Here is a 27,765-nt window from a genome sequence, read left to right as displayed (position 1 = left end):
CAGAGTGCTAGATCTATGCCATTCAAGACCAGTGATCCTAAATTATACAAGAAGTCCAGGTAGGATCTACAGACAGCTATTTTAAGAACAAGAAAACAATTCCAATTGAGTTTAGAGGCAGAATTGGATGCATATCAGCTCTGGCAGAGGTTGCAGGCCATTACTTCTTACAAGGTGAAACCTAACAACATGTATCGTTGTGATTCTTCACTCCCAGATGAGCTCAATGTTTTTGAAAGGGAGCATCACAGTGCACCTGTGCAAATCCCTGCAGTATCTAGTGACTCTGTGAATTCTGTCTTGGAGACTGACATCAGAACATCTTTCAAGAACCTTTGTAAGGTGTCATGCTCTGATGGTGTATCTAGTGGGGCTCTTAAAAACCTTGTCAACCAACTGCCGGAAGTGTTCAAGGACATCTTCAATCTCTCACTGATGCAGTTGGAGCTTCCCACCTGCTTCAAAAGGGTGACAATCATACTGTAGTATTTACTTCAAAACAGACCGAAACTGCTGTGACTAAGCCAGGAGATCAACATTGTATGATGCACTTCAAGGTAAATGAAGTTCCAGCAAAGACAAACAATCTTGTCGCAATAAAAAACTAATTTAACTAAATTAGTGATTTAGCATTCAAATTAGTGAAGTAACAGAGTTAGCACTCAAACTAAGGTATTTAAGCAAGGTTAGCAATCTAATTAGAGTTCCAATGTCGTCCCAATTATCAGAACTAAGTGGTGGAGCTAAATTAGTGAAATAACAAAGTTAGCAGTCAAACTAACGTATTTAAACAAGGTTAGCAATGTAATTAGAGTTCCAATAACATCCCAATGATCATAACTAAGTGGTAGAGCTGAATTAGCAAATAACAAAGTTAGTAGTCAACAAAAAAAAATCATCCCGTGGCTTACCCCCCCTCAACTAGACTGAACTAAGCAACTCAGCGTGAATATGAACTGTACTCATTTGCTTCTACCACACCCCAATCCAGATGACAGATGACCATAATAAATGTGCCATAAAATGCATTCCAGACAAAAATAGATACATGGCTCCAACAAACAGAAAATAAATATGTGGCTCCTACACATGCCACTGCCAAAGAGTAAGGTGAGCTCCATCAACGACTCCTGCCCAGTGGCACTCTCATCCACTGTGAAGTGCTTTAAGAGGTTGGTCATGGCTAGAATCACCTCCTGCCTAAGAATGACCTGGACTCACTTCAATCTGTCTTATCACCACAGTGTGTCTACAGTGGATGCAATCTCACTGGCTCTTCTGGCCCTGGATCACCTGGACAATAGTATTACCTATGTCAGGCTGGTGCTTATTTATTACAACTCAGCTTTCAACACAATCATACTCTTAGTTCTAATCAACAAGTTCTGTATGTCCCTCTGCATCTGGATCCTTAACTTCCACACTGGGAGTTCACTGTCAGTGCAGATCAGAAATAACATTTTCTTCTCAGTGACAATCGACACTGGCGCATGCTTGGCCCACCATTCTACTCTCTACACCCGTCACCGTGTGGCTAATCACATCAATTATAAGTTTGCCATTCACACAACTATTTGTTGGCAGAATTCCAGATGGTAACAGGAAGGAGTGAGATAGATCAGCTGGTTGAGTGGTGTCACAACAACAACCTTGTATTCAACATCAGTAAGACCAAGGATTTGATTGTGGACTTAAAGAAGGGGAAGTTGAGGGAATACAGATCAGTCCTCATCAAGCGATCAACAATGGAAAGGGTGAGCAATTTCAAGTTCCTGGATGTTAACATCTCTGAAGGTCTATCCTGGGCTGAATATATTGATGTAATTGCAAAGAAGGCACGAGAGCAGCTATATTTCTTTAAGAGTTTGAAGAGACTTGCTGTGTTACCGAAGACACTCACAAATTTCTACAGATGTACCATGGAGAGCATTCTAACTGTTCGTATCACCATCTGATATGGAGGACCCATTGTACAAGATCAGAAAAAGCTGCAGAAAGTTGTAATTTTTTTTATTATATATCATATTGTACTGGTGCCACTAAACAACAAATTTCATGATATATGTCAATAATATTAAATCTCATTCTGATCTTGGGTGCAGATCCCATAATGTGCCATCCTACTGGCAAGACTGGCTTCTGTTCTTGGCTTTTCATGCACTTTCATTTTCAAAATAAGTGTTGAAATTGTTTCATGTGGTTTAACACTTTGTGTGATATGTTGAGTGTTTTAATCTAAATATTGATGAATAAGTACAAAGTTGCTGGGTTTACATCTAATAGAATCATCATCATGTGCCATAGGCAATTATGGTCTCATGATCATGATTACTCTTGGAAATTTTTTCTACAGAAGCAGTTTGCCATAGTGTCTTTACAAGATCGGTGGCCCCAGCCATTATTATCACTCTTCAGAGATCGTCTTCCTGGTGTCTGTGGTCACATACATTAGGTTTAGAACAGTACTACCCCTCAACCATCAGACTCTTGAACAAACAGGATAACTTCACTTGCTCCATCAGTAAAATGATTCCTCCAACCAATGGACTCACTTTCAAGGACTTTTCATCTCATGTTCTCGATATTTATTACTTATTTATTAATATTATCGGTGGTTCTTTGTGCATTTGGACAGATTGTTGACTTCTGCACTCTGATTGAAAGCCCAAGTTTAGTGGTTATTCATTGATTTTGTTATCGTTGCTTTTCTATAGATTTGTTGAGTATGCCCACAAGAAAATGATTCTCAGGGTTGTATATGGTGACATATACAGTGGTGTGCAAAAGTTTGGGCACCCCTGGTCAAAATTTCTGTTACTGTGAATAGCTAAGTGAGTAAAAGATGAACTGATTTCCAAAAGGCATGAAGTTAAAGATGACACATTTCTTTAATATTTTAAGCAAGAAAACCTTTTTATTTCCATCTTTTACAGTTTCAAAATAACAAAAAAAGGAAAAGGGCCCAAAGCAAAAAGTTCTATTTTAACTTCATCAGTCCATAGGACTTGTTTCCAAAATGCACCAGACATTAGATGTTCCTTTGAACCTTTTGAGTAGAACTTTTTGGCTGCAATGAGCAAAGGTATGTTTGGAGAAAAAAGGGTGCAGAATTTCATGAAAAGAACCTCTCTCCAACTGTTAAGCACGAGGATGGATCGATCATGCTTTGGGCTTATGTTGCAGCCAGTAGCACAGGGAACATTTATTGGTAGAGGGAAGAATTAATTCAATTAAATAGCAGCAAATTCTGGAAGCAAACATCACACTGTCTGTAAAAAAGCCGAAGATGAAAAGAGGATGGCTTCTACAATAGGATAATGATAATCCTGACATCGGTGGTGGGGAAAATGCTAGAGTCAATTATCAAAGATGTGATAATAGCACATTTGGAAAGCGGTGAAATCATCGGACAAAGTCAGCGTGGATTTGTGAAAGGAAAATCGTGTCCGACAAATCTTATAGAATTTTTTGAGGACATAACTAATAGAGTGGATAGGGGAGAACCAGTGGATGTGGTATATTTGGATTTTCGAAAGGCTTTTGACAAGGTCCCACACAGGAGATTAGGGTGCACACTTAAAGCACACGGTATTGGGGGTGTGGTATTGATGTGGATAGAGAATTGGTTGGCAGACAGGAAGCAAAGAGTGGGAATAAACGGGATCTTTGCAGAATGGCAGGCAGTGACTAGTGGGGTACTGCAAGGCTCAGTGCTGGGACCCCAGTTATTTACAATATATATTAATGATTTAGACAAGGGAATTAAATGCAGCATCTCCAAGTTTGCGGATGACACGAAGCTGGGCGGCAGTGTTAGCTGTGAGGAGGATGCTAAGAGGATGCAGGGTGACTTGGATAGGTTAGATGAGTGGGCAGATTCATGTCAGATGCAATTTAATGTGGATAAATGTGAGGCTATCCACTTTGGTGGCAAGAACAGGAAAACAGATTATTATCTGAATGATGGCTGATTAGGAAAAGGGGAGGTGCAATGAGACCTGGATGTCATTGTACACCAGTCATTGAAAGTGGACATGCAGGTACAGCAGGCAGTGAAAAAGGCAAATGGTATGTTGGCATTCATAGCAAGAGGATTCGAGTACAGAAGCAGGGAGGTTCTACTGCAGTTGTACAAGGCCTTGGTGAGACCACATCTGGAGTATTGTGTACAGTTTGGTCCCCTAATCTGAGGAAAGACATTCTTGCCATAGAGGAAGTACAAAGAAGGTTCACCAGATTGATTCCTGGGATGGGAGGACTTTCATATGAAGAAAGACTGGATCGACTAGGCTTATACTCGTTGGAATTTAGAAGATTGAAGGGGGATCTTATTGAAACGTATAAAATTCTAAAGGGATTGGACAGGCTAGATGTAGGAAGATTGTTTCCGATGTTGGGGAAGTCCAGACCGAGAGGTCACAGTTTAAGGATAAAGGGGAAGCCTTTTAGGACCGAGATGAGGAAAAACTTCTTCACACAGAGAGTGGTAAATTTGTGGAATTCTCTGCCACAGGAAGCAGTTGAGGCCAATTCATTGGCTATATTTAAGAGGGAGTTAGATATGGCCCTTGTGACTAAAGGGATCAGGGGGTATGGAGAGTAAGCAGGTACAGGGTTCTGAGTTGGATGATCAGCCATGATCATACTGAATGGCGGTGCAGGCTCGAAGGGCTGAATGGCCTACTCCTGCACCTATTTTCTATGTTTCCATGATCCTAAGCACACTTCAAAATCCACAATGGACTACCACAAGCTGAAGGTTTTGCCATGGCCCTCACAGTCCCCTGACCTAAACATCATCGAGAATATGTGTATAGACCTCAAAAGAGCAGTGCATGCAAGACGGCCCAAGAATCTCGCAGAACTAGAAGCCTTTTGCAAGGAAGAATGGGTGAAAATACCTTAAACAAGAATTGAAAGACTCTTAGCTGGCTACAAAAAGCGTTTACAAGCTGTGATGCTTGCCAAAGGGGGTGTTACTAAGTACTGCCATGCAGGGTGCCCAAACTTTTGCTTCGGGCCCTTTTCCTTTTTTGTTCTTTTGAAACTGCAAAAGATGGAAGTAAAAAAGTTTTTTTGATTAAAATATTAAAGAAATGTGTATCTTTAACTTTATGCCTTTTGGAAATCAGTTCATCTTTTACTCGCTTAGCTATTCACAGTAACAGAAATTTTGACCAAGGGTGCCCAAACTTTTGCATGCCACTGTATGTACTTTGATAGTAAAATTTACTTTGAACCAGGGACTTGAGATACGTACCAGCTGCTTGTATGACCATCCACCACCTGCTCACATGGCTTCACGTGACCCTGATGGTGGGGGGGCGGGGGGGGGGGGCGTGCTAAGTAGGTGCTACACCTTGCTCAAGTGTGACCTGCAGGCTAGCGAAGGAAAGGAGTGCCTTACACCTCATTTGCTTTAGACAAATCTCCACACCTTCACCCAAATCAAATAGAATACAATGTGCATTGAGTCACATTAGTGATGCTGACGCAAACGTGAGAAAATCTGCAGATGTTGGAAATTCAAGCAACACACACAAAATGCTGGTGAATGCAGCAAGCCAGGCAGCATCTATAGAAAGAAGTACAGTCAACATTTTGGGTCGAGATCCTTCATCAGGAAAGACGTAAAGCTTAAATAGTACAAATGTAAAATGAACAGGCTGATATTTCAATTTTTGCCTTCATCCCATGCCCAAGACTCAGTCGATATTTTATATTTTTTTGTGAACTATTAATGGGTTACTTATAATTTGCACTTCCTATGTTCTGGGTTTCAAGGCTGTAAGAATTACACAGTCTAATTAGCTATTTGCCAGTTTGATGATTTCAGTTTTCTTGAAAGCCACAGACTCCTAACTGATCCCAAGCACTAACTAGAAAGGAAAATTTTGAGGGTGAGAAGGAGAAGCAGGCCACAGCCTAAACGTCAGTTATTGCATTCAGTGGTTCCTTCTGAACCTCCCACCATGAGTTAGTCAAGTAATAACCTTGCCTCTTTCAGCTTCTTCATCTTCCTAGCTGTCCTATTTCTCTTCATGCTTACGGCAAAACCAGAGCAGCTTTTGATTTTTGGTTTGATTCTGGATTGCAGTTGGGTTCATTAATGTCACTGGACCCCAAATTATTTCTTTAATGAAATATTTTGATGCTAGTCTACATGTCTGCAAAAAATTTAATCAGAGTCTTTTTCCCTGATATGTGCCTAATGCTTAAGAGATGTAGGAAACTCATGGCATTTCAAAGGGATAGTTGTAATAACTCATCAAAAAGCATTATCAGCCAGGGCTGGTCTTGTTTGTTCCACAAAGTAACATCTGTTTGGTGGTGCACAGTTAAAGAAAGTGACTGTCTGGTATTGTTAAGACCCGCAACATCTTCCTAGGATTCCTAAATATGTTTTCCCTTTTGTTTAATTTTCATTTCTGTTCATCAACTGTAAGAAAAAAGAAAACTTTCTTTTGCAGTTTTATTTGCTAGAAGTTTAGAATTTTGCACCCAATCTGCAATCTTCCCTCTCTCCCTCTCTATTTCATCAGTTTACTAAGTGATGCAAATAAGAATAATCCCCATGGTTTCCTCTTTTCCCACTTATGGTCAGCTTTGCATGGATTCTTCAGGGACATTCTTACTGTATTTTAGGATGATTTTCAGAATCATTCCAACCTCCCAGAACAACATGGAGGATAGCCAGAGAACTTCTCAAAAGGATATTTATCTTCCTTTGAGGTGATTAAATTAGGGTTACTATTGTATTGCACCATGCGTCCATGTATACTGCTGGAGATCTTTATCATGTAGATACAGGTAGCCATTTGGAATGATATTATTGTATATCTTTACACAGGACAGCTTAAACGGACAAGAGGAGAGGAAATTGATGTTGAAACTCCAGGTTCTATTCTGGTGAATACTAATCTGCGAGCTTTAATAAACAAGCATACGTTTGCCTCTTTACCACATCATTTTCAACAGCAGCTCCTGATTTTGCTACCAGAGGTAGATCGGCAGGTAAGCAGAGCATAAATTACTTTCTATGTTGTGTTAGCTGTATATTGAATCTCTTAAAGCAGGAGAGAAAACAACTATTAAATTGCATTTTGCTTGTGAAATGGTGGTGGAAAATCTATTATGCAAAAAGAAAATCATCGTTATTTGATTAAAAAGTATCTCAGTCAGCACTCAAACCTTGGGATACTACATTTACAGCTATTTATGTTTTAATTTTCAGTGTTATTTTACATTGTACAAATTAATTAACAGTGCAAAACTGTACTTTTTTCAAACAGTATCACTTGTATCATTTGTATTCCAATTTCTGCCGTATGGGATGCCACAGTACAGCATTTAGCGTGATGTTGTTATAGTTCAGGGTGTTCCAGAGTTTGGAGTTCAATTCTGGCCCCATCTGTGAAGAGTTTGTACATTCTCCTTGTGATTCATGTGGGTTTCCTCCAGGAGCTGCAGTTTCCTCCCACAGTCAAAAGACACACCAGTTAGTAGGTTAATTGGTCATTGTAAATTATCCTGTGATTGGGCTAGTGTTGAATTGGTGGGTTCCTGGTTGGTGTTGCTCATTGGGCTGGAAGGGCCTGTTCCATGTTGTATCTCCAAATAAATAAATAAATATGAACAAAATAAATAACTCTCAGTTCTAATGTAATCTATCTTACATATTTCATTTATTTTAAGTACCTTTCACTGCATGCCCAGCAGCTGTAGTGAAGCAACACAAGACAAATTGTGCATCATTCTGCACTATCTCTAAATAAAAAAAATAAGTAATTCATAGTGACAGAATTTCAGACTGTTTCCAAGGTCCTTCAATTTAGAAGGAAATAACACTCAAAAGCAAAGTATATGAAATTAGAGCTGCAATATTGTCAAGATTTCCATGACTTCAAATTTCCATGATTTTCCATCATTCCATAGAGCTATACAACAGGGTTCCCCAAACTTTTTTGCACCGCGGACCGGTTTAATATTGACAATATTCTTGCGGACCAGCCGACCGGGAGGGGGTTGGGGAGGGTGTTCAAGTAGGGTTGCCAACTTTCTCACTCTCAAATAAGGGACAAAAGTAGCAGTCAAATACGGGACACTTGTGCTTACCCAGAGAAAGACTACCATGACCATGAACCTTGCGCGGGAACCTGTGTGCACATGCGTGTAGGTGCCGATTTTTTTTCTACAAGTCAGTTTTGGCTTAATCTTCCCGATTCTGTTAAGTGAAACAATACTGTACATACATTATTTCTGCTTCATATAGGCTGTGTATTTATCATATCATTTCTGCTTTTAGTATATGTTAGTGTATTTTAGGTTTTATGTGTTATTTGGTATGATTTGGTAGGTTACTTCAAGTTCAACAGTACATGACAGGGAATGAGGAAAGGTGCAGCTGACTCATCATGTCAGACGAGGCAGCTTCTCTAGGAAGAAGTACAGTTGACGTTTCGGGCCGAGACCCTTCGTCAGAACTAACAAAGTTAGACCAGTTAGTCCTGGCAAAGAGTCTCAGCCGGAAACGTCAACTGTACTTCTTCCTAGAGATGCTGCCTGGCCTGCTGCGTTCACCAGCAACTTTGATGTGTGTTGCTTGAAATTCCAGCATCTGCAGATTTCCTCGTGTTTGCGTTTTTAAATTCATATCGTTTCATATCGCCAAATCATATCGTTTCCTCGCAGCCCGGTGGGAATGTGCTCTTGATGGTTTTACTCAAAAATAGTATTTTAAATGTAGGCAAAGCATTCAGACACTTAACAGTCTCTTTCAAATAAGAACATTTCTTTGGAGGCTGTATTATTTTACTTTGTCACCTCCATACAAATATTTGATCTAGGTTCCAAACTGGAGGTAAATTCTCAGAAAACCATTATTAGATTAGATTAGATTATGAGGACACTCAGTCCTCGTTTATTGTCATTTAGAAATGATACGATGTTCCATCGGTATGATATTACAGATACACAAGACAAACCAAGACTAAAACTGACAAAAACAACATGTAGTTACAACAGTGCAAAGCAATACCATAACTTGATAAGAGCAGACCGTGGGCACGGTTAAAAAAAATGTCTCAAAGTCCCGATAGCCCTAACATCTCACGCAGGTGGTAGAAGGGAGAAACTCTCCCTTCCATGAGCTTCCAGCGCCGCAAACTTGCTGATGCAGCATCCTGGAAGCACCCAACCACAGTCTGACTCTGAGTCTGTCCGAAAACTTCAAGCCTCCGACCAGCCCTCTGACACCGAGCACCATCTCTGCCGAGCACTTCGACCCTGGCCCCAGCCACCAAGCAACAGGTCAAAGCCGAGGATTCGGGACCTTCCCCTCTGGAGATTTCGGATCACATAGTAGCAGCGGCAGTGAAACAGGCATTTCAGAGGTTTCACCAGATGTTCCTCCGTGCTCTCACGTCTGCCTCCATCAAATCAGAATTGTGCACGGCATCCTACTTGACAGATAACAGGTATTCATCACTGGAGAGGCCACGTGTGCTTGTCGCGCTGCCGTCTTCTCCATTATTGGTATTTCTTCTGATTTTACTGTAAGCAAATTTGTCAGCATTCAAGTCACTAAAATTTATTGTGGAGTCTGCTCAAACAGTGAAATAGTGAACTTGGTGTTTAGTGATATATTGTTCCATCCCAGGGGATACTGTTGAAGTTCCTGCATAAATCACTGAATTGATGAAAACCAGCTTTTTATGCACTCTCCTTACTTTAACAATCCTCAAAGTGTGAGATAAACGAATTAGCAATGTCTTGTTAAGTTATAGTTGCTGTTATGAAACTATAATTATTTATAAGCAACACACCAGCAGCAGGCCAGACAACATCTATAGGAAGAAGTACAGTCAACTTTTCGGGTCGAGACCCTTCGTCAGGACCCACGAAGGGTCTCGGCCTGAAACGTTGACCAGAGATTAAGGGAGCTAGGGCTTTACTCTCTGGAGAGAAGGAGGATGAGAGGAGACATGATAGAGATGTACAAGATAATAAGAGGAATAGATAGATTGGATAGCCAGCACCCCTTCCTCAGGGCACCACTACTCAATACAAGAGGACATGGCTTTAAGGTAAGGGGTGGGAAGTTCAAGGGGGATATTAGAGGAAGGTTTTTTACTCAGAGAGTGGTTGGTGTGTGGAATGCACTGCCTGAGTCAGTGGTGGAGGCAGATACACTCGTGAAGTTTAAGAGACTACTAGCTAGGTATACGGAGGAACTTAAGGTGGGGGCTTATATGGGAGGCAGGGTTTGAGGGTCGGCACAGCATTGTGGGCCGAAGGGCCTGTACTGTGCTGTACTTTTCTATGTTCTATGTTCCACCAGCATTTTGTGTGCGTTGCTTGAATTTCTAGCATCAGCAGATTTTCCCGTGTTTGTGTTATTAATAAGCCTTCTGAATCAATATTTAAATACTTAAAAATTTATTTTTCTAATTTACTTTATTCAAATCAACAAAAATGTCCATTTTAACATAATTTTATGTAAATATTTATCATTTCATCCATTAAATACCAAAAATGTAATTAATAATTAGACACTTTTACTCAGTGGTTGTTAATAATACCTTTGTTATGAACTGTAGTCTGCTTGATATCACAACAGGGCAGACACCTGCTGCATCTGAAGCTTGACAGCACCTTGCATTATCAAAGACGAAACCTATGCCATGATTACTACTAGATCTTGGTTGGCAGCTTTCATTGAACTCTGCAGTGAAGGCTACAATAAGTAGGAAATCTAAGCCACATAACACACACAAACTGCTGGAGGAACTCAGCAGGCCAGGCAGCATCTATGGAAAACAGTACAGTCAATGTTTCAGGCCCAGACCCTTCAGCAGGACTGGAGAAAAAAGTATGAGGAGTAGATAGAAAAGGCAGGATGAGCACTTGTTCAGCTAATGGTAGTAAGAGAGCAGGTTTAAGGGCAGGTGTAGCACTTGTTTTGTTGAATACCTCCTCCCTTACTACCTATCATTGAGTGCCCCTTCCAGATGAGGTAACACTTCACCTGTGAGTCTGTTGGGATCATATACTGTGTCCAGTGCTCCCATTGTGGCCTCCTGTGTATCGGTAAGACCCAACATAGATTGGGAGACCACTTCACCGAGTACCTACGTTCCGTCCACCCCAGAAGAAGCGGGATCTCCCAGTGGCCACCCATTTTATTTCCACTTCCTATTCCCATTCCGATATGTCTAATCATGGCCTCCTCTACCGTCATGATGAGGTCACATTCAGGTTGGAGGAAATGCACTTTATATTCCATCTGGGCAGCCTCCAACTTGATGGCATGAACGTTGATTTCTCAAACTTCAGTAGTGCGCCCCCAACCTCTTCACCATTCCTCATTCCCTTTTCCCTCTCTCACCTTGCATGCACCTCTCCTATCAGATTCCCCCTTCTCCAGGCCTGTATCTCTTTCAACACTCAACTTCCCAGCTCTTTACTTCACCCCACCCCCACCCAGTTTCACTTATCACCTTGTGTTTCTCCGTCCCCTCCCACCACCTTGTAAATCTACTCCTCATCTTTTTTCCTCCTGTCCAGCTGAAGGGTCTTGGCTCGAAACGGCAACTGTACTCTTTTCTATAGATGCCTCCTGGCCTGCTGAGTTCCTCCAGCATTTTGTGTGTGTGTGTGTTGCCTGGATTTCCAGCATCTGCAGATTTTCTCTTGTTTGCCATTGAAAGCTAAGCCACAACATTTCCTGGAACGACATCTCCAATTTGCATCTTCAAAATAAGTGGTACTGCTACCCCTCTCTTATGCTGCAATAAAATTCCTTTAGGAAATTTTTAGATGTTAAAATCTTCAATTTAATTCTGTTGATGAACCTTGCTTTTCAACCTGCAACCGCAGGATGCCAGCTGTTGTGGCTATATGATGATCAGTAAAGTCAGCCACTCGCCAGGCAAGTCTTTCCATTAATCATTTGTACTAACTTACCTCTTCTATAAATTCTTTAATCCTTTCTCGTAACAGAAATCCATCTTATAAATCAACAGTAATTAATGTACCATCCATGATACAATTACCTCATATTTACCCCTTTCTTTAATCAGTGAGCTAAAGGGTCTTGCCAGCTTGCAGGAGTCATATAAATTTGGATCCAGAAATCATTCATGATGCAAGATATATATTTATGAGGAGGAAGGCAAGGACTTCAGATCTCAAAACATCAGTAAGATTAGCCTGTTCGTTTTTCAACTCATTTATATACTTTTTGCAAACTAATAGCCACAGCTCTACACACCATCCTTGCACATCTGGAGAAGAAGGATGCTTATGTGAGAATGCTGTTCTTGGACTACAGCTCAGCATTCAACACCATAATTCCCTCCATGCTTGACAAGCTCAGAGATCTCAGCCTTCACCCTGCCTTGTACAGCTGGATCCTGCACTTCCTGTCAGGTGGTAAGAGTGGGCACTCTCACCCTCAAAACAGCAGCCTCTCAGGGCTGTGTCCTGAGCTCCCTCCTTTATTCTCTGTATACCTATGACTGTGTCACCACCCACAGCTCCAATCTGCTAATTAAATTTGCTAATGATACCACATTGATCGGCCTTATCTCAAATAATAACGAGGCAGCCTACAGAGAGGAAGTCATCACCCTGACACAGTGGTAGCAAGAGAAAAACCTCTCCTTCAATGCCACAAAAACAAAGGAGCTGATTGTGGACTACAGCAGGAATGGAGACAGGCTCACCCCATTAACATCAATGGATCTGGGGTTGAGAGGGTATACAACTTTAAGTTCCTCAGCAAACATATCACCAAGGATCTCACATGGTCTGTACATACCAGCTGTGTGGTGAAAAAAGCACAACGGCAACTCTTTCACTCAGACGGTTGAAGAATTGTGGCATGACTGTCCAACTGCCAAGCACTTTCTAAGGGGCAGAAATGAGAGCATCCTGACTGGCTGCATCAATGCCTGGTTTGGGAACTGTAATTCCCTCAATCGCAGGATTCTGCAGAGAGTGGTGCAGACAGCCCAGCGCATCTGTAGATGTGAACTTCCCACTATTCAGGACATTTACAGAGACAGGTGATTAAAAAAGCCCCCAGGATCACTGGGGACCCAAGTGACCCCAACCACAAACTGCTACCATCTGGGAAATGGTACTGCAGCATAAAAGCCAGAACCAAAAAGCTCCAGGACAACTTCTTCCACCAGGCCATCAGACTGATTAATTCATGCTGATACAATTGTATTTCTACGCTATATTGACTGTCTTGTTGTACATACTATTTACTACTACTATTTATTACAAATTACTATAAATTGTACATTGCACATTTAGACGGAGAGGTAACGTAAATGTTTTTACTCATTTATGTGAAGGATATAAGAAATAAAGTCAATTGAATTCAATTCAATACCTTCCTTGATTGATTATTCCATGACTTAGACATCTGCTGTCCAGAAATGAAACCTTGCATTATCAGTGATTTATCTTTCTTTTTGTCATTATTTTTGGTTCTATATTATTGAATGAGATTTTAGTCCAGATAATACTTCCTGTAGAAACTGAAGACCTTTGCTCACTTGATCCATTGGTCAGGGCAATGAAATTGGAGAATCCCTGTGCACAAACTCAATGTGTGTTATCAAGGTATTTTTGACAGCAGTGTTAAACTTCGTCATCCTGTGATATTTATCATGGTGTCATACTGTTCCACTTCAGTACAAACATGGTAAATAAAATATAGATCTGCAGTAACATCTAATCTAGATATATGATTTATACTTGTCGGAGTGAACTATGCTTTACTGCTCCATTCCCTTGTCATCAAGAATACGAGTGTTTTAAATGCATACAACCATTGTATATTTATTTTATGTGCTGAAATAATCTTTAATTTGCAATTTCAGATGTAATTAATTACACTGGGCATCATAATTTTCAATACATGTTGTTAGTCATTTTAATCTATTCCGAGTGCATATTAGAACCCAAGTGAAAACTAAAGCATCAAATTTGATTCCTACATTCCTGTCATAGAAACAAAGAGCTGCTCTAAACTTCAAGTAGGTAGGCCAGTTGTGCTTTCCTGCATTACAGATGCTAACCTAAGTGCTGCCCTGTTCGATAAACTGCCCTTTCATTAAGTTATGATCTGATCTGAACTGAAACGCCATACGATCTGAAAAAGATTAGAGAAGAACAGTGTAGCACAGGCCTAGTTAGTGTTAACTTCTCAATTAATAACACTGAAACAGATTATCTTGCTGTTTTTCTCACTGCTGTCTGTAGATTTTCCCTCTGTGCAAATTGATTGTTGCATGTAATTATTTTTAAGTGTTCTCATCCAGTGATCATTTAGTTTACAGGCCATAGGCTCCAATTCATGTATCAGTGAGCAGGCAGCATTTAGAGTCTGCGTCCTGAAAGGCTGAAGTTAAGTACGCACAAAAGAGTAAACAGTTGACTTTTCAGGCCAAGACCCTTCATTAGATACTATTCAAGAGTTCAGATACACACACCGGCGGCACAATACATACAAATACAAGTTGAGATACATATAGGCACGTCCAGGTGCATATACTGGCTTAGTTTTGGATTCATGTGCCTTTTTCAGTCCTGTTGAAGGGTCTTGGCCCAGAATGTCAACTATTTACTGTTTTCCATTGATACTGCCTGGCCTGCTGAATTCTGGCTTTCTGTCAGATCGCCGGCAGGTGGTAAGGGTGGGCTCCCTCACCTCTGCCCCTCTGACCCTCAACACAGGTGCCCCCCAGGGCTGTGGACTAAGCCCCCTCCTTTACTCTCTGTATATCCATGACTGTGTCACCACCTACCACAACAATCTACTGTCAACACTACACTGATTGGCCTAATCTCAAATAATAATGAGGCAGCCTACAGAGAGGAAGTCATCACCCTGACACAGTGATGTCAAAAAAACAACCTCTCCCTCAATGTCACAAAGATAAAGGAGCTGGTTGTGGACTACAGGAGGAATGAAGACAGACTAACCGCTATTGACATCAATAGTTCTGGAGTTGAGAGGGTGAACAACTTTAAGTTCCTCGGCATAAACATCACCGAGGATCTCACATGATCTGTACATACCGGCTGTGTAGTGAAAAAGGCGCAACAGCGCCTCTTTCACCTCAGACGGTTGACATTTGGTATGCCCCCCCAGATTCTAAGAACTTTCTATTGCAGCAAGATTGAGAGCATCCTGACTGACTGCATCACTGTCTGGTACAGGAACTGTACCTCCGTCATTGCAGGCCTCTGCAGAGAATGGTGTGGACAGCCCAGTGCACCTGTAGATGTGAACTTCCCACTACTGAGGACATTTACAGAGACAGGTGATTAATAAGGGCCCAAAAGATCATTGGAGACCCTAGTCACCCAAACCACAAACTATTCCAGCTGCTACCATCTGGGAAGCGGTACCGCAGCATAAAAACCAGGATCAACAGGTTCCGGGACAGCTTCTTCCATCAGGCCATCAGATTGCTTAATTTATGCTGATGCTACTCTATTTCTATGTTATTTTGACTATCCTGTTGTACATAATATTTATTACAAATTACTATAATTGCACATTTGAACAGAGGCTTAACGTAAAGATTTTTACTCCTCGTGAATTTGCAGAATGTACGTAATAAAGTCAATTCAATTCCTCCAGCATTTTGTGTGTGTTGTCTAGGAGACTGATGAGTTGTAGTATTGAAGGCCGAGTCAATAGTTAAGAGTTTAATGTAGGGTCTTTATAATATCCAAATGCTCCAAAGATGAGTGTATGGTCAAGGAGAATGCATCTACAAAGGACCATTTCAGCAGTAGATAAACTGCAGTGGATCAGGCTTGTCTGAGAGGCTGGAGTCTGTGCCTGCCTCATGAAGCACTTCACGATGGTGCATGTCAGAGCCAGTGGTTGTAGTTATTAAGGCATGTTACCTTGTTTTTGTTAGGTACTGTTCAAGAGTTCTGATACTCACACCAGCAGCACAATGCATACAGATACAAGTTGAGCTACATATAAGCACAAGTCCAGGTGCCTGTACTGGCATGGGTTTGGATGCATGTGCCTAGGAGCAAATTTGGGTAGGAGATCACTCTGCAAACGTACACATGGGCATGACAAGCCTACACACACAGACAATGCATCAGCATCAACACAGGTATTGGTCCAGATACACCTTCAGAAGCACAAGTTTGGGTACCCACCGAGTAACGTAAATTTGAGCGCACACAAGTGGCCATGAACTTAGGGATACACACAGGAATCTTTTCAGGTGTTTACACAAAAATTCAAGGTGAAGGGCACATAGCTGACATAAGTTCATGTATGCACACACTGGCACAGTTTTAGTGGACATCAGCAGGTCCAGATTTTAATTTCCCATTGCTCTGATAAACTGTAGATATAATTTTCATAAGATGGCTGACTGCCAAGAAGCACATTGACTTATTTTAACGTAACATAAATGTTCTGCATAATGTACTACGTAAATGTATGTTCTCTACATTTTAAAAAAAGTTACTTCTATTTTTCCACTCCTCTTTCAGTCCAGGAGAAAGGTAGTAACCTCTGCTGAAGATTAAAGTTTACTATTTATCAATGGCATCAATCATGCTCCAAACCTCAAAAGTGCAGAAATAAAAGATGATATGTAAATACATTTTCTAATTCTGCAAAGTTATGAAAAACCTTTGTTCTTTTTATTTACTGCTAGTGTTATTCCTGTCCTTTTTACCCTTAGGACACATGATTAGTGTTATGACTATATCTGAGTTTTTGAAAGGTATTATTAGTTGAAATGCTAGTAGAATATGCAAGATATATAACAACATCAAAATGGAAAGACATTTCCCTCTTGGTCACTGAATAACTGAGGACATTTTTATGAAAATACATTTTAATCATACTTCCTGAGAAAAAATATTGGGAATTATGTGATTTTCCTGTGACTTTCAACATTGAACTCTCTGATTTTAATGTAGCTTCAATTTAAGAATAAGCAGTGTCATTGTGTCCTTATTTAGCATATATGCAAATTTATTTCTTTTTTTTTGCAGCTTGGATATTCAGGACTATTGTAAACAATTGTCCACAGTAATATTTATTGTTAATTGGAGACATCCAGTATTTATCTGGGGTGGGAAGGAGAAATCTAGAGAGCAAGCTGTATAAGGATATTAAAGATAGATTTCTAGGTTTTGCCAACATTCCAATATGTGGATAATCATCATCAGAGGTTGAGAGCGTCAGTAACTTTAAATTCCTGGGTGTCATGATCTCAGAGGACCTGTTCTGGACCCATCATATAAATGTAATTGTAAAGAAAGCTCCTCTACTTCCTTAAAAGGCTGCGGAGATCAGCGTGACATCAAAAACCTTGACATACTTTTATAGCTACGTAATGGAAAGTATATTGACTGGCTGCATAATGGCCTGGTGTGGGAACACTTTTGAATGGACTCGACCCAGTACATAATGTGTAAAGCCCTCCCAACCATTGAACACATCTACATGAAATGCTGTTGTAGAAAAGCAGCATCAATCTTCAAAGATTTTCACCACCCAAGCCAAGCACTTACCTTGCTTCTGCCATCAGGCAGAATGTACAAGTGCCTCAGGACTCTCCTCCAGGTTCAAGAACAGTTACTATGCCTCATTAGGCCCTTGAACAAAAGAGGACAATTGCACTCATTTATTGAGATATTCCCACAGCCAATTATCTCACTTTAAGGATTTGTTATTTCTTGTTATTTGTCATCTTGTTATTTCATACTGTTGTTATTTATTGCTGTTAATTTATAGTTGTGTTTCAACAAATTGTCTTCTCTGCTTTTGCTCTTTCACTGATTCTGTTTACAGTTACTATTCTATAGATTTGTTAAGTATGCCCACAGGAAAAAGAATCTCAGGGTTATATGTGGTGACTACTCTGGTAATAAACTTTACTTTAAACTTTTGAACTTTGAGATCTAGGAAGCAAGGTGTATAAGGATATTAAAGATAGATTTCTGTGTTTTGCCAGCACTGAACTATGTGGATAATACATACTATCTGAAAGTGTATTTGCTGGAAATCATTTCTGAAATTTGCTTAAGTAAACAAGAGGATGCCAGAAATCTGAAATAAAAACATCAGAAAATAACGGAAGTCCTCAACTGGTCAGACAACATGAGCAGAGAACTAACCTTTCGTAAGAATTGGGAAAAGCCTCACTTCTGATAACAGATGACAGTTCCAGCATATTAACTCCATTAATCTCTCTACCGATTCTGCCTGACCTGCTTACTAATGTCATCATTCCTAGCTTTTATATCTGAAGTTCACGTTCTATGTTTTAAACAGAAATTACAACGTAAGTATCTGGAACTTGTCATTCCTAGCAGGAGACATTACAATATATATTCAACGAGTAATGTATTTCATTTGGACAATCCGGGCAGATTGGAAGAAGGCGAATGTCATGCCACTGTTCAAAAAAGGATGTAGGCAAAAGGCTGGTAATTATAGGCCAGTTCATTTAACATCTGTAGTTGGGAAAATACTTGAAGCTGTCAATAAAGAATAAGTAGCAGGGCATCTGGAAAGAAATGGATCCATCATGTAGATTCAGCATGGATTCAGCAAAGGCAGGTCCTGTTTGACTAGCTTACTGGAGTTCTTTGAGAATCTAACAAGCACGGTGGATAGAGGGGAACAGATAAATGTTATTTACTTGGCTTTCTAGAAGGCGTTCGATAAAAGACTTATCCATAAGATAAGGATGCATAGAGTTGGGGGTGATGGATAGAGGATTGGTTAATCAATAGAAAACAAAGAGTTGGAATACATGGGTGTTTAATCCAAACCTCACCATCAAACCCGCAGACAAAGGTAGTGCCATAGTAGTCTGGCGGATGGACCTCTACCTCACTGAGGCCAAACGGCAGCTCTCTGACACCTCCTCTTACTTACCCCTAGAACAGGACCCCACCAAAAAACATCAAGCTATTGTCTCTCACACAAGCACCGCCCTTATCAACTCCGGAGACCTTCCATCCTCAGCCGCTAAGCTCATTATTCCCACACCCCGTACCGCTCGGTTTTACCTCCTCCCAAAGATACACAAGCCTGACTGTCTCAGTAGACCCATAGTTTCTGCCTGCTCCTGTCCATCCGAACTTGTATCTACCTACCTGGACTCCATTTTGTCACCCATAGTTCAGTCCCTCCCCTCCTACATCCGCAATACATCCCATGCCCTCCACCTCTTCAATAACTTCCAGTTCCCCGGTCCCAACCGCTTCATTTTTACTATGGGTGTCCAATCCTTAACACCTCCATTCCCCATCAAGAAGGCCTCAAAGCCCTCTGCTACTTCCTGGATAATAGACCTCACCAGTTCCCCACCACCACTACCCTCCTCTGGTTGGCGGAACTGGTTCTCACACTTAATAACTTCTCTTTTGGCTCTTCCCATTTTCTTCAGACTAAGGGTGTAGCTATGGGAACTCGCATGAGACCCAGCTACGCCTGCCTCTTCGTTGGTTACGTGGAACAGTCTGTGCTCCAAACCTATTCTGGTACTGCTCCCCAACTTTTCCTTCGATACATTGACGACTACATTGGTGCTGCTTCCTGCATCCATGCTGAGCTTGTCAATTTCATCGACTTTACTTCAAACTTCCACCCAGCCTTCAAATTCACTTGGTCTATCTCTGACACTTCTCTCCCCTTTCTCGATGTCTCGGTCTCCATCTCTGGAGACAGACTATCCACTGACATCTTCTACAAGCCCACTGACTCTCATAACTACCTCGACTATACCTCTTCCCACCCCGACACATGCAAAAATGCCATTCCCTATTCCCATTTCCTCCCTCTCTGCTACATCTGCTCCCAGGATGAGGTTTTCCATTCCAGGACATCTCAAATGTCCTCTTTCTTTAAGGATCATGGTTTCCCTTCTACAGTGATCAATGATGCCCTCACCCGCATCTCCTCCATTTCCCGCACTTCGGCCCTCACCCCATCTTCCCGCCACCACAACAGGGACAAAGTTCCCCTTGTCCTCACCTACCACCCCACCAGCCTCCGGATCCAGCACATTATCCTCCGCAACTTCTGCTGCCTTCAACAGGACCCCACCACTAAGCACATCTTTCCCTCTCCACCCCTCTCCGCTTTCCGCAGGGATCGATCCCTCCACGACTCACTTATCCGCACGTCCATCCCCACGGATCTCCCACCCTGCACTTATCCCTGTAAGCGTAAGTGCTACACCTGTCCCTACACCTCCTCTCTTGCCACCATTCAGGGCCCCAAACAGTCCTTCCAGGTGAGGCAACACTTCACTTGTGAGTCTGTTGGGGTCACCTATTGCATCCGGTGCTCCCGGTGCGGCGTCCTCTACATCGGTGAAACCCAATGCAAATTGGGGGACCGCTTCGTCGAGCACCTCCACTCTGTCCGCCACAACAGACAGGATCTCCCAGTAGCCACCCACTTCAACTCTGCTTCCCATTTCCATTCAGATATGTCCATACATGGCCTCCTCTGCTGCCATGATGAGGCTAAACTCAGGTTGGAGGAGCAACACCTCATATACTGTCTAGGTAGTCTCCAGCCTCTTGGTATGAACATAGAATTCTCCAACTTCCGGTAATTCCCTCCCCCTCCCTTCCTCTATCCCTATTTCACATCACCTCCCTCATAGTTCCGCCTCCTCCTACTACTGCGCATTGTTCTCCTGCCAATCACCTCCTTGCTTCCCTTCCCCCACCCCTTTGTCTTAAAAATTACTGTTTTTTTCAACTACCAGCATTCTTCAAACCCTCCCCAAAGTTCTTCCTTCAGTCCTGACGAAGGGTTTCAGCCCAAAACGTTGACTAATCTTTTCAAATGATGCTGACTGACCTGCTGAGTTCCTCCAGCGCATTGTGAGTATACATGGGTGTTTGTCTGGTTGGCAATCAGTGGTGAGTGGTGAGCCACAGGTCAGTGCTGGGCCCACGACTCTTCATGATATACATTAATGATCTGGAAGAGGGGACCAAGTGTAGTGAATCTAAGTTTGCTGATTACACTAAATTGAGTGGAAAAGCAAATTGTGCACGGGATACAGTAAGTCTGCAGAGAGATATAAATAGATTAAGTGAGTGGGTAAGGGTCTGGCAGATGGAGTACAATGGTAGTAAATGCAAGGTCATTGACTTTGGAAGGAAAAATGGAAAACCAGATTATTATTTAAATGGTAAAAGATTGCAGCATGCTATAATTCAGAATGCCTTGGGAGTGCTTGTGCAAAAGGTTGGTTTACAGGTGCAGCAGGCTATCAAGAAGATAAATGAAGCATTGGCCTTCACTGCTAGAGGGATTGAATTTAAGAGCAGGGAGATTATGCTGCAACTGTATAGGGTACTAGTGAGACCACATCTAGAGTACTGTGTGCAGTTCTGGTCTCTTTACTTGAGGAAGGATATACTGGCTTTGGAGGCAGTGCAGAGAAGGTTTACCAAGTTGATTCCAGAGATGAAGGGGTTAGACTAAGGGGAGAGATTGAGTCATCTGGGACTGTACTCGCTGGAATTCAGAAAGATGAGAGGAGATCTTATAGAAACATAAAATTATGAAAGGGTTAGATAAGATAGAGGTAGGAAAGTTTTTTTCCACAGGTTGATGAAACTAGAACTAGAGGACATAGCCTCAAAGTTAGGGGGTGTAAATTTAGGGTGGAGATGAGGAGGAACTGCTTTTCCCAAAGAGTGGTGAATCTGTGGAATTCTCTGCCCAATGAAGCAGTGGAGGCTACCTCAGTAAGTATACTTAAGACAAGGTTGGATAGATTTTTTCATAGTAGGGGAATTCAGGGTTTGGGGAAAAGGCAGGTAGGTGGATACGAGTCCATGGTCAGATCAGCCATGACGTTATTAAATGACACAGCAGGCTCGATGGGCCAGATGGCCTACTCTTGCTCCTATTTTTTACGTTCATAATAATATACTCACCTTGGTAGGCATGGAAATTTAGTTACCTTAGTCTCATGGATGAGATTGACCAATTTACCTGTTTCTGAGCTATAATACTCTATGACTCTCACAGAGATTTCAGATTAAGTTATCCATGTGAGAAGTGAGATAGTGTGAAGGTTGAACTAAGATTTTAGAATCAAAAGTTGAGCTGAAAAATCATAGAAGAATAATTTTGAGGCATTTAAAGAAAGAAGGGAAAGAGAAAGAGGACGGTGGGTACCGTTCCAGAGGTTTGAAGCATGATGTCATCAGAAACAGCAAGTTGGTCAGTGTTATAAGCAGGAGGAAGTCACTTAAGACTTTAAGTAGCCAGTACGGTAGTGTTGTGATTAGCGTAATGCTATTACAGCACCAGCAATCTAGGTTCAATTCCTCTACTGTCTATAAGTTTGTACAGACTCTACTGTCTATAAGTTTGTACATTCTCCCCCTGACTCTGTGATGCGCCAGTTTCTTCTTCCAGAGTAGGTTAATTGGTAGCATGATGTAATGGGGCAGTAGGGGCTCCTTGAGCCACAAGGACCTGTTACAATGCTAAATAAATAAATAAATCGTGGTATAGCACTTAAATGCAAAGACAAAAATTTTGAGATGGATATGAGCAGCAAAGGAGCCGAGAAAGCCTGTCAATTCTGAGGTAATGAGTAAGTTGTAACTGATGGGGAGTGAAAGCTGCAGAATGAATGTTGCAAAAAGCAGTATTTGAAAATGATAAACTACTATATTGGACCCTTAGTAGTACTGAAGGAGAGGCAGAGAAATGCAATATCTTCGGGCTGAGGAAAAAATGTGATGCTTAAATCAAAATTAAGTTCCAATATATTGAAGCTCTAAGCAAGTATACCTTACATGAAATAGCTGTTAGGGAGAGTAAATTGCAGGCATGAAGGTTGATTTTAGTTTGTCTTTATTGAGTTGGACAAATATTACCTTACTTGCATTAAAATCAGAAGTTAAGTCTTCATGCTGTTCTGGCGACTTTAAGAAGTGTTGCTCCTGCAAAATAAAGACACCATTGTGTTTATTTCTTCAGCTCGCTTGTTGCATCTTAGCTCTTTCACTCTTTTTCCTTGGGATCTCATTTTTTTTTAATTGTCACTTTATTTTCATCACCATTTTTGCTGTTCCGGTTTCTACACTCTCTTTCTTCTTAATGTCTCTTCTTTGCAGTACAGTTCTACTTCTACCTCATTCTGTTGGTTTTGATGTTACAATACTGTTTGTTTATTTAGCTGTGTTTCTTCTCAATGTTATTTTGAATTTCACAGAATTTGCAGCTTCTTCCTTTCCCACTTGAACAAGCCTTTATCTATATCAGTATTGGTTACTAAACATGTTAAAATACATTCTTTAATAAATGTTAACAGCTGAACTTTGTTGTGCCCCTTTTGCTTGTGCTGGAATTGTTGATACTAGTAATCCACAAACAAAAGGATACAGATTAATAATGAGGTTACCTGCATCAGAAGGTTAGAAAATTAGATAATTGCTGGTCAGCTACAGATTAATTTCAATAGATACTTGGATGGATATCTCAAAGCAGGAGAAAATTTAAACTGCACAGAATAGTGAGACAAAACGTTCACAAAATATTTGCGAGTTTTTATCAAATGGGGCACTATCTCACTAGTATCATAAAACAGCATGTTGATTACTCATTGCCTTGTTCACTCGTGTCTCAAAGCATTTTATCTTTGAAGCCTAATTTTTCCCCCTCAGAGGCAAAAATAATCAAATTCCAAAAAGGTTATGCATCAGGGTTGGCACATTTACCAGCTGGATCCTTAATGGAGACCTAATTCATAAATTTATTTTAACTATAAAACTTCTCAAATCAGAGGACATTTTTATTTTAGTTTCATTTTTGTGACTTGTTTCTTTGAACAATTTGAAAAAAGCATTAATCTTTGCAGTATTCAAATTACAGAAACCCCCAACATAAAATTCAAATATAATGAGACATAGTTTCCTCCACGAGATGATATTCAGTAATTTAAACAGTATTCTTAAAGAGTTGTTTGGAAGACATCCAGAAATGATTATCAGATTTCAATTTTATAGGTTCAGGAATGTTCTTTCAGATCCAATGCAAAATACTCACCCTCACCACTGGAGGATTCATTCATTCCTCCTCTCAACTGTCTCCTTCCAATCCACTTCAGGATCTCCTATTTTTGTTCCCATTTCCTCAAGCACTACCCTCCAAGCCGAAATGGCTTCTTCATCACCTTCACCACCTTCCCTTCCTGGATACATCCACCCACTGTAAACAATTCACCTACATCCTTCCTCTCCAGCCCTTCCCAATCTGGTTCTGACTCCATCTGCCATTCGTATTATCACCTCATTTACGTGTCAGATTCCAGCACTGGTAGTCTTTAGTTCTCCTACTTGTCTCCCTTCCAGCAGCTGTCTCCAACCTTCATACTCTCCACACCCCCTCACCCACCTTGATTCATCTGCCTCCTCTTTCTCTCTCTTACTTTGTCACTCACCAGCCATTGTCTGTCAACTTTAACCAGGCACAACCTGCCCCATCATCTTATGACCTCTCCCCAGTCCACCAATCACCTTGGATTCCTGTTTTACCACTCCCTCTCCTCTTTATACTGGCCATCTCTCCTCTCCACTTTGAGTCCCGATGCAGGGTTTCAATCCAAGATGTCAACATGTCTTTTCCTCCCACAGATACAAGAGAATCCAAAATTGGTTGGGTGATAATTTATTTAATTTGGAGCTACAGTGGCCCTTCTGGCCTAACAAGCTGCACTGCCCAGCAATCCACCTATTTAACACTAGCCTGATCACAGAGCAATTTATAATGACCAATTCATCTCCTGAGTGATACGTCTCTGGACTGTACGAGGAAACTGGAGCACCCAGGGAAACCCACACAGTTCATGGACAGAACATGCAAACTCCTTACAGGTAGCGCCGGAATTGAACTCTGAACTCTGGAACATCCCGAGATGTAATAGCGGCATGCTAACTGCTACACTACCATGGTGCCCATAAACGACAGAGTGTAATAGTGGATAGGTGTTTTTTTCACTGGAAGTTTGTAATAATTGGTGTATTGTGGGATGTGTATTAGGACCTTCATTGTTTGTAATATATATGAATGACTAAAATGAGTATTTGGGTGATTTGCATTAAGTTTGCAGATGACAGCAGTGTCAGACAGCAAAAGAAGCTGTCTAATGTTTTGCTAGACCATAGATCAGCTGGAAAGTTAGATGGAGCAGTAGCTGATGAAATTGAATCCACGAAGTGTGTAGTATTGCTCTTTATGAAGGAAAATTTAGGTTGGATATATAGATTATTTGGCAGGAAACTTGGGAACATGAATCATGGGATGCAAGGCCATAGCTCGTGAAGGTAGTAATGTGGGGAGATAAGGTAGCGAAGAAGGTATTTGCTATGCAAATGGTATTTGTGTGGAAAAGGTATCCCCAGGGGTGCCCGAGAGGGGGGGAGGATGAGCACCCCAGTCAGATGGACACAACAACATCAGACCCAGGCAATGAACAAATGACGATGAGGAAGCAGTGTGCATGTAACAAAATCTGCAAGAACGATCACGGCTTGAAGATCCACCAAGCGAGGGTGAAGTGTTTGGCAGGAGCAGGAGCAGCACAACGCGCAGGTGTCCAACCTGGTGAGACGAAGGAGGGGCCAGGCCCGGAGTCACCCCATAGTGCCCGGAACCTCCAAGTGTTGCAAACTAATCCCTCTAACATGAAGTCTAACAGGAGGCAGATCAAATGGCCTGCAGCTAACATGACTTCACTGTGGAAACAGTTTGATGAAAATGTTAACCAAATTCTGGAGGCAACGGCGAAGGGAGAGGTTGACAGGAAGCTGCAAGCCATGACAACAATTATTGTCAGTATCGCAGCTGAATGGTTCGGAGAAGAGGAGAAGGAAGGCTCCAAAGCACCTTACTTGAAGAATCAAAGAGCATTGAGGATCCACAACATCAGGCAGGAGATGAAAGCGCTGAAGTCCCAATACAAGGAGGCAGGAGAAGAGGAGCGCATTGGCTTGGCCAGCTGATGTGCATACTACGAAAGAAGATCAGGGTCTTCTGCTGGGCAGAGTGGCATCGGAGGCGGCGTCGTGAAAGGGCCCGAAAGTGTGCTGCCTTTATCGCCAACCCCTTCAAGTTCACCAAGGAGTTGCTGGGGGAGAAGCGCAGTGGGAAACTGGCCTGTTCGCAGGAAGACATAGACCAACATCTGAAGAAGATATATAATTATCCTGAAAGAGAGCAGGAGTTGGGAGAGTGTGACATCCTAATAGACCCACCTGAACCGGATGTGCAGTTCGACATGTCAGAGCTGCAACTAAAGGAAGTCAGAGAGGTCGTCCGCAAAACAAGGGCAAGCTCAGCTCCAGGACCAAGCAACACCTCGTACAAAGTGTACAAGAACTGCCCCAAACTGCTGCTGCATCTGTGGAAGATCCTAAGAACCTTCTGGAGAAGGGGGAAAATCCCAGAACAGTGGAGAGTGGCTGAAGGGGTGTGGATCCCGAAGGAGGAAAATGCCACCTAGACAGATCAGTTTCGCATCATCTCCCTGCTGTGTGTTGAGGTGAAGATCTTCTTCAGTGCCGTTTCTAACCGGCTGTGCACCTACCTAGCAAAGAACGCCTATATTGATACATCAGTCCAGAAGGGTGGTATTTCAGAGATGCCGGGCTGTCTGGAGCACATCGGTGTGGTGACACAGCTCATCAGGGAGGCCAGAGAGAACAAGGGCAACCTGTCAGTGTTGTGGCTCGACCTGGCAAATGCATATGGCTCCATTCCACACAAGCTAGTGCAGGTCACACTGACCAAGTATCACGTCCCCAGCAGAATCAGAGATCTTATCGCTGAGTATTACAGCAACTTCAGGGTGAGGGTCTCTTCAAGAGCAATTACATTAACCTGGCACAAGGTGGAGATTAGCATCATCACAGGGTGCACTATCTCAGTGACACTGTTCTCCCTAGCCATGAACATGCTCACTAAGTCTGCTGAACCAGAGTGCAGAGGGCCCAGAATGAATTCTGCTCAATGGCAACCACCTATCAGGGCATTCATGGATGACCTCACAGTCACCACAGAATCAGTCCCAGGCTGCCGGAGGATTCTGCAAGGTCTCGAAAAGCTGGTGGAGTGGGCCCGGATGCGTTTCAAACCTGCCAAATCAAGATCGATGGTGCTGAGGAAAGGGAAGGTGGAGAACAAGTTCCAGTTCAGCATCGCAGGCACAGCCATCCCAACCATCACAGAAAAGCCAGTCAAGAGCTTAGGCAAAGTTTTTGACAGCTCTTTAAGGGACACAACATCCATTCAGACAACCTGCACCGAGTTGGATGGCTGGCTGAAATCTGTGGACAAGTCTGGCCTACCTGGGAAGTTTAAAGCCTGGGTGTATCAGCATGGCATTCTTCCCAGAATCCTGTGGCCCCTCATCGTCTATGCAGTTCCGATCTCGACAGTCGAAACCTTAGAGAGGAGGGTTAGCAACCACCTCAGGAGATGGCTGGGCTGCCAAAGAGCCTGAGCAGCATCGCACTCTATGGACACCACAACAAACTGCAACTGCCCTTCAAATCCTTGGAGGAAGAATTCAAGGTAACAAGAGCCAGAGAAGTGCTACAGTGTAGGGACTCAAGTGACCCAAAGGTGGCTAGAGCAGGGATCCAAGTAAGTACTGGCAGGAAGTGGAGGGCAGAGGAAGCTGTTCAGGAGGCAGAGGCGAGGCT

At 42.0% G+C, this 27,765-nt stretch overlaps 1 protein-coding gene across 1 annotated transcript in view; it reads left to right on the top strand.

Annotated features, from left to right (window-relative positions):
* LOC140188238 (putative Polycomb group protein ASXL3) overlaps positions 1–27,765 on the top strand; it is a 296,730-nt gene that overhangs the window by 208,781 nt on the left and 60,184 nt on the right. The window contains exon 8 of the mRNA XM_072244355.1: positions 6,851–7,014. Within this exon, the coding sequence (XP_072100456.1) occupies positions 6,851–7,014 (164 nt within the window). The remainder of the gene's footprint in view (positions 1–6,850; positions 7,015–27,765) is intronic.

The sequence above is a fragment of the Mobula birostris genome, chromosome 1 (genome assembly GCF_030028105.1).
Source record: "Mobula birostris isolate sMobBir1 chromosome 1, sMobBir1.hap1, whole genome shotgun sequence".
In the NCBI taxonomy this organism is placed as follows: Eukaryota; Metazoa; Chordata; class Chondrichthyes; order Myliobatiformes; family Myliobatidae; genus Mobula; species Mobula birostris.
The sequence above is the reverse complement of the archived record's forward strand: the minus strand, read 5'-3'. Positions and strand labels throughout refer to the sequence as shown.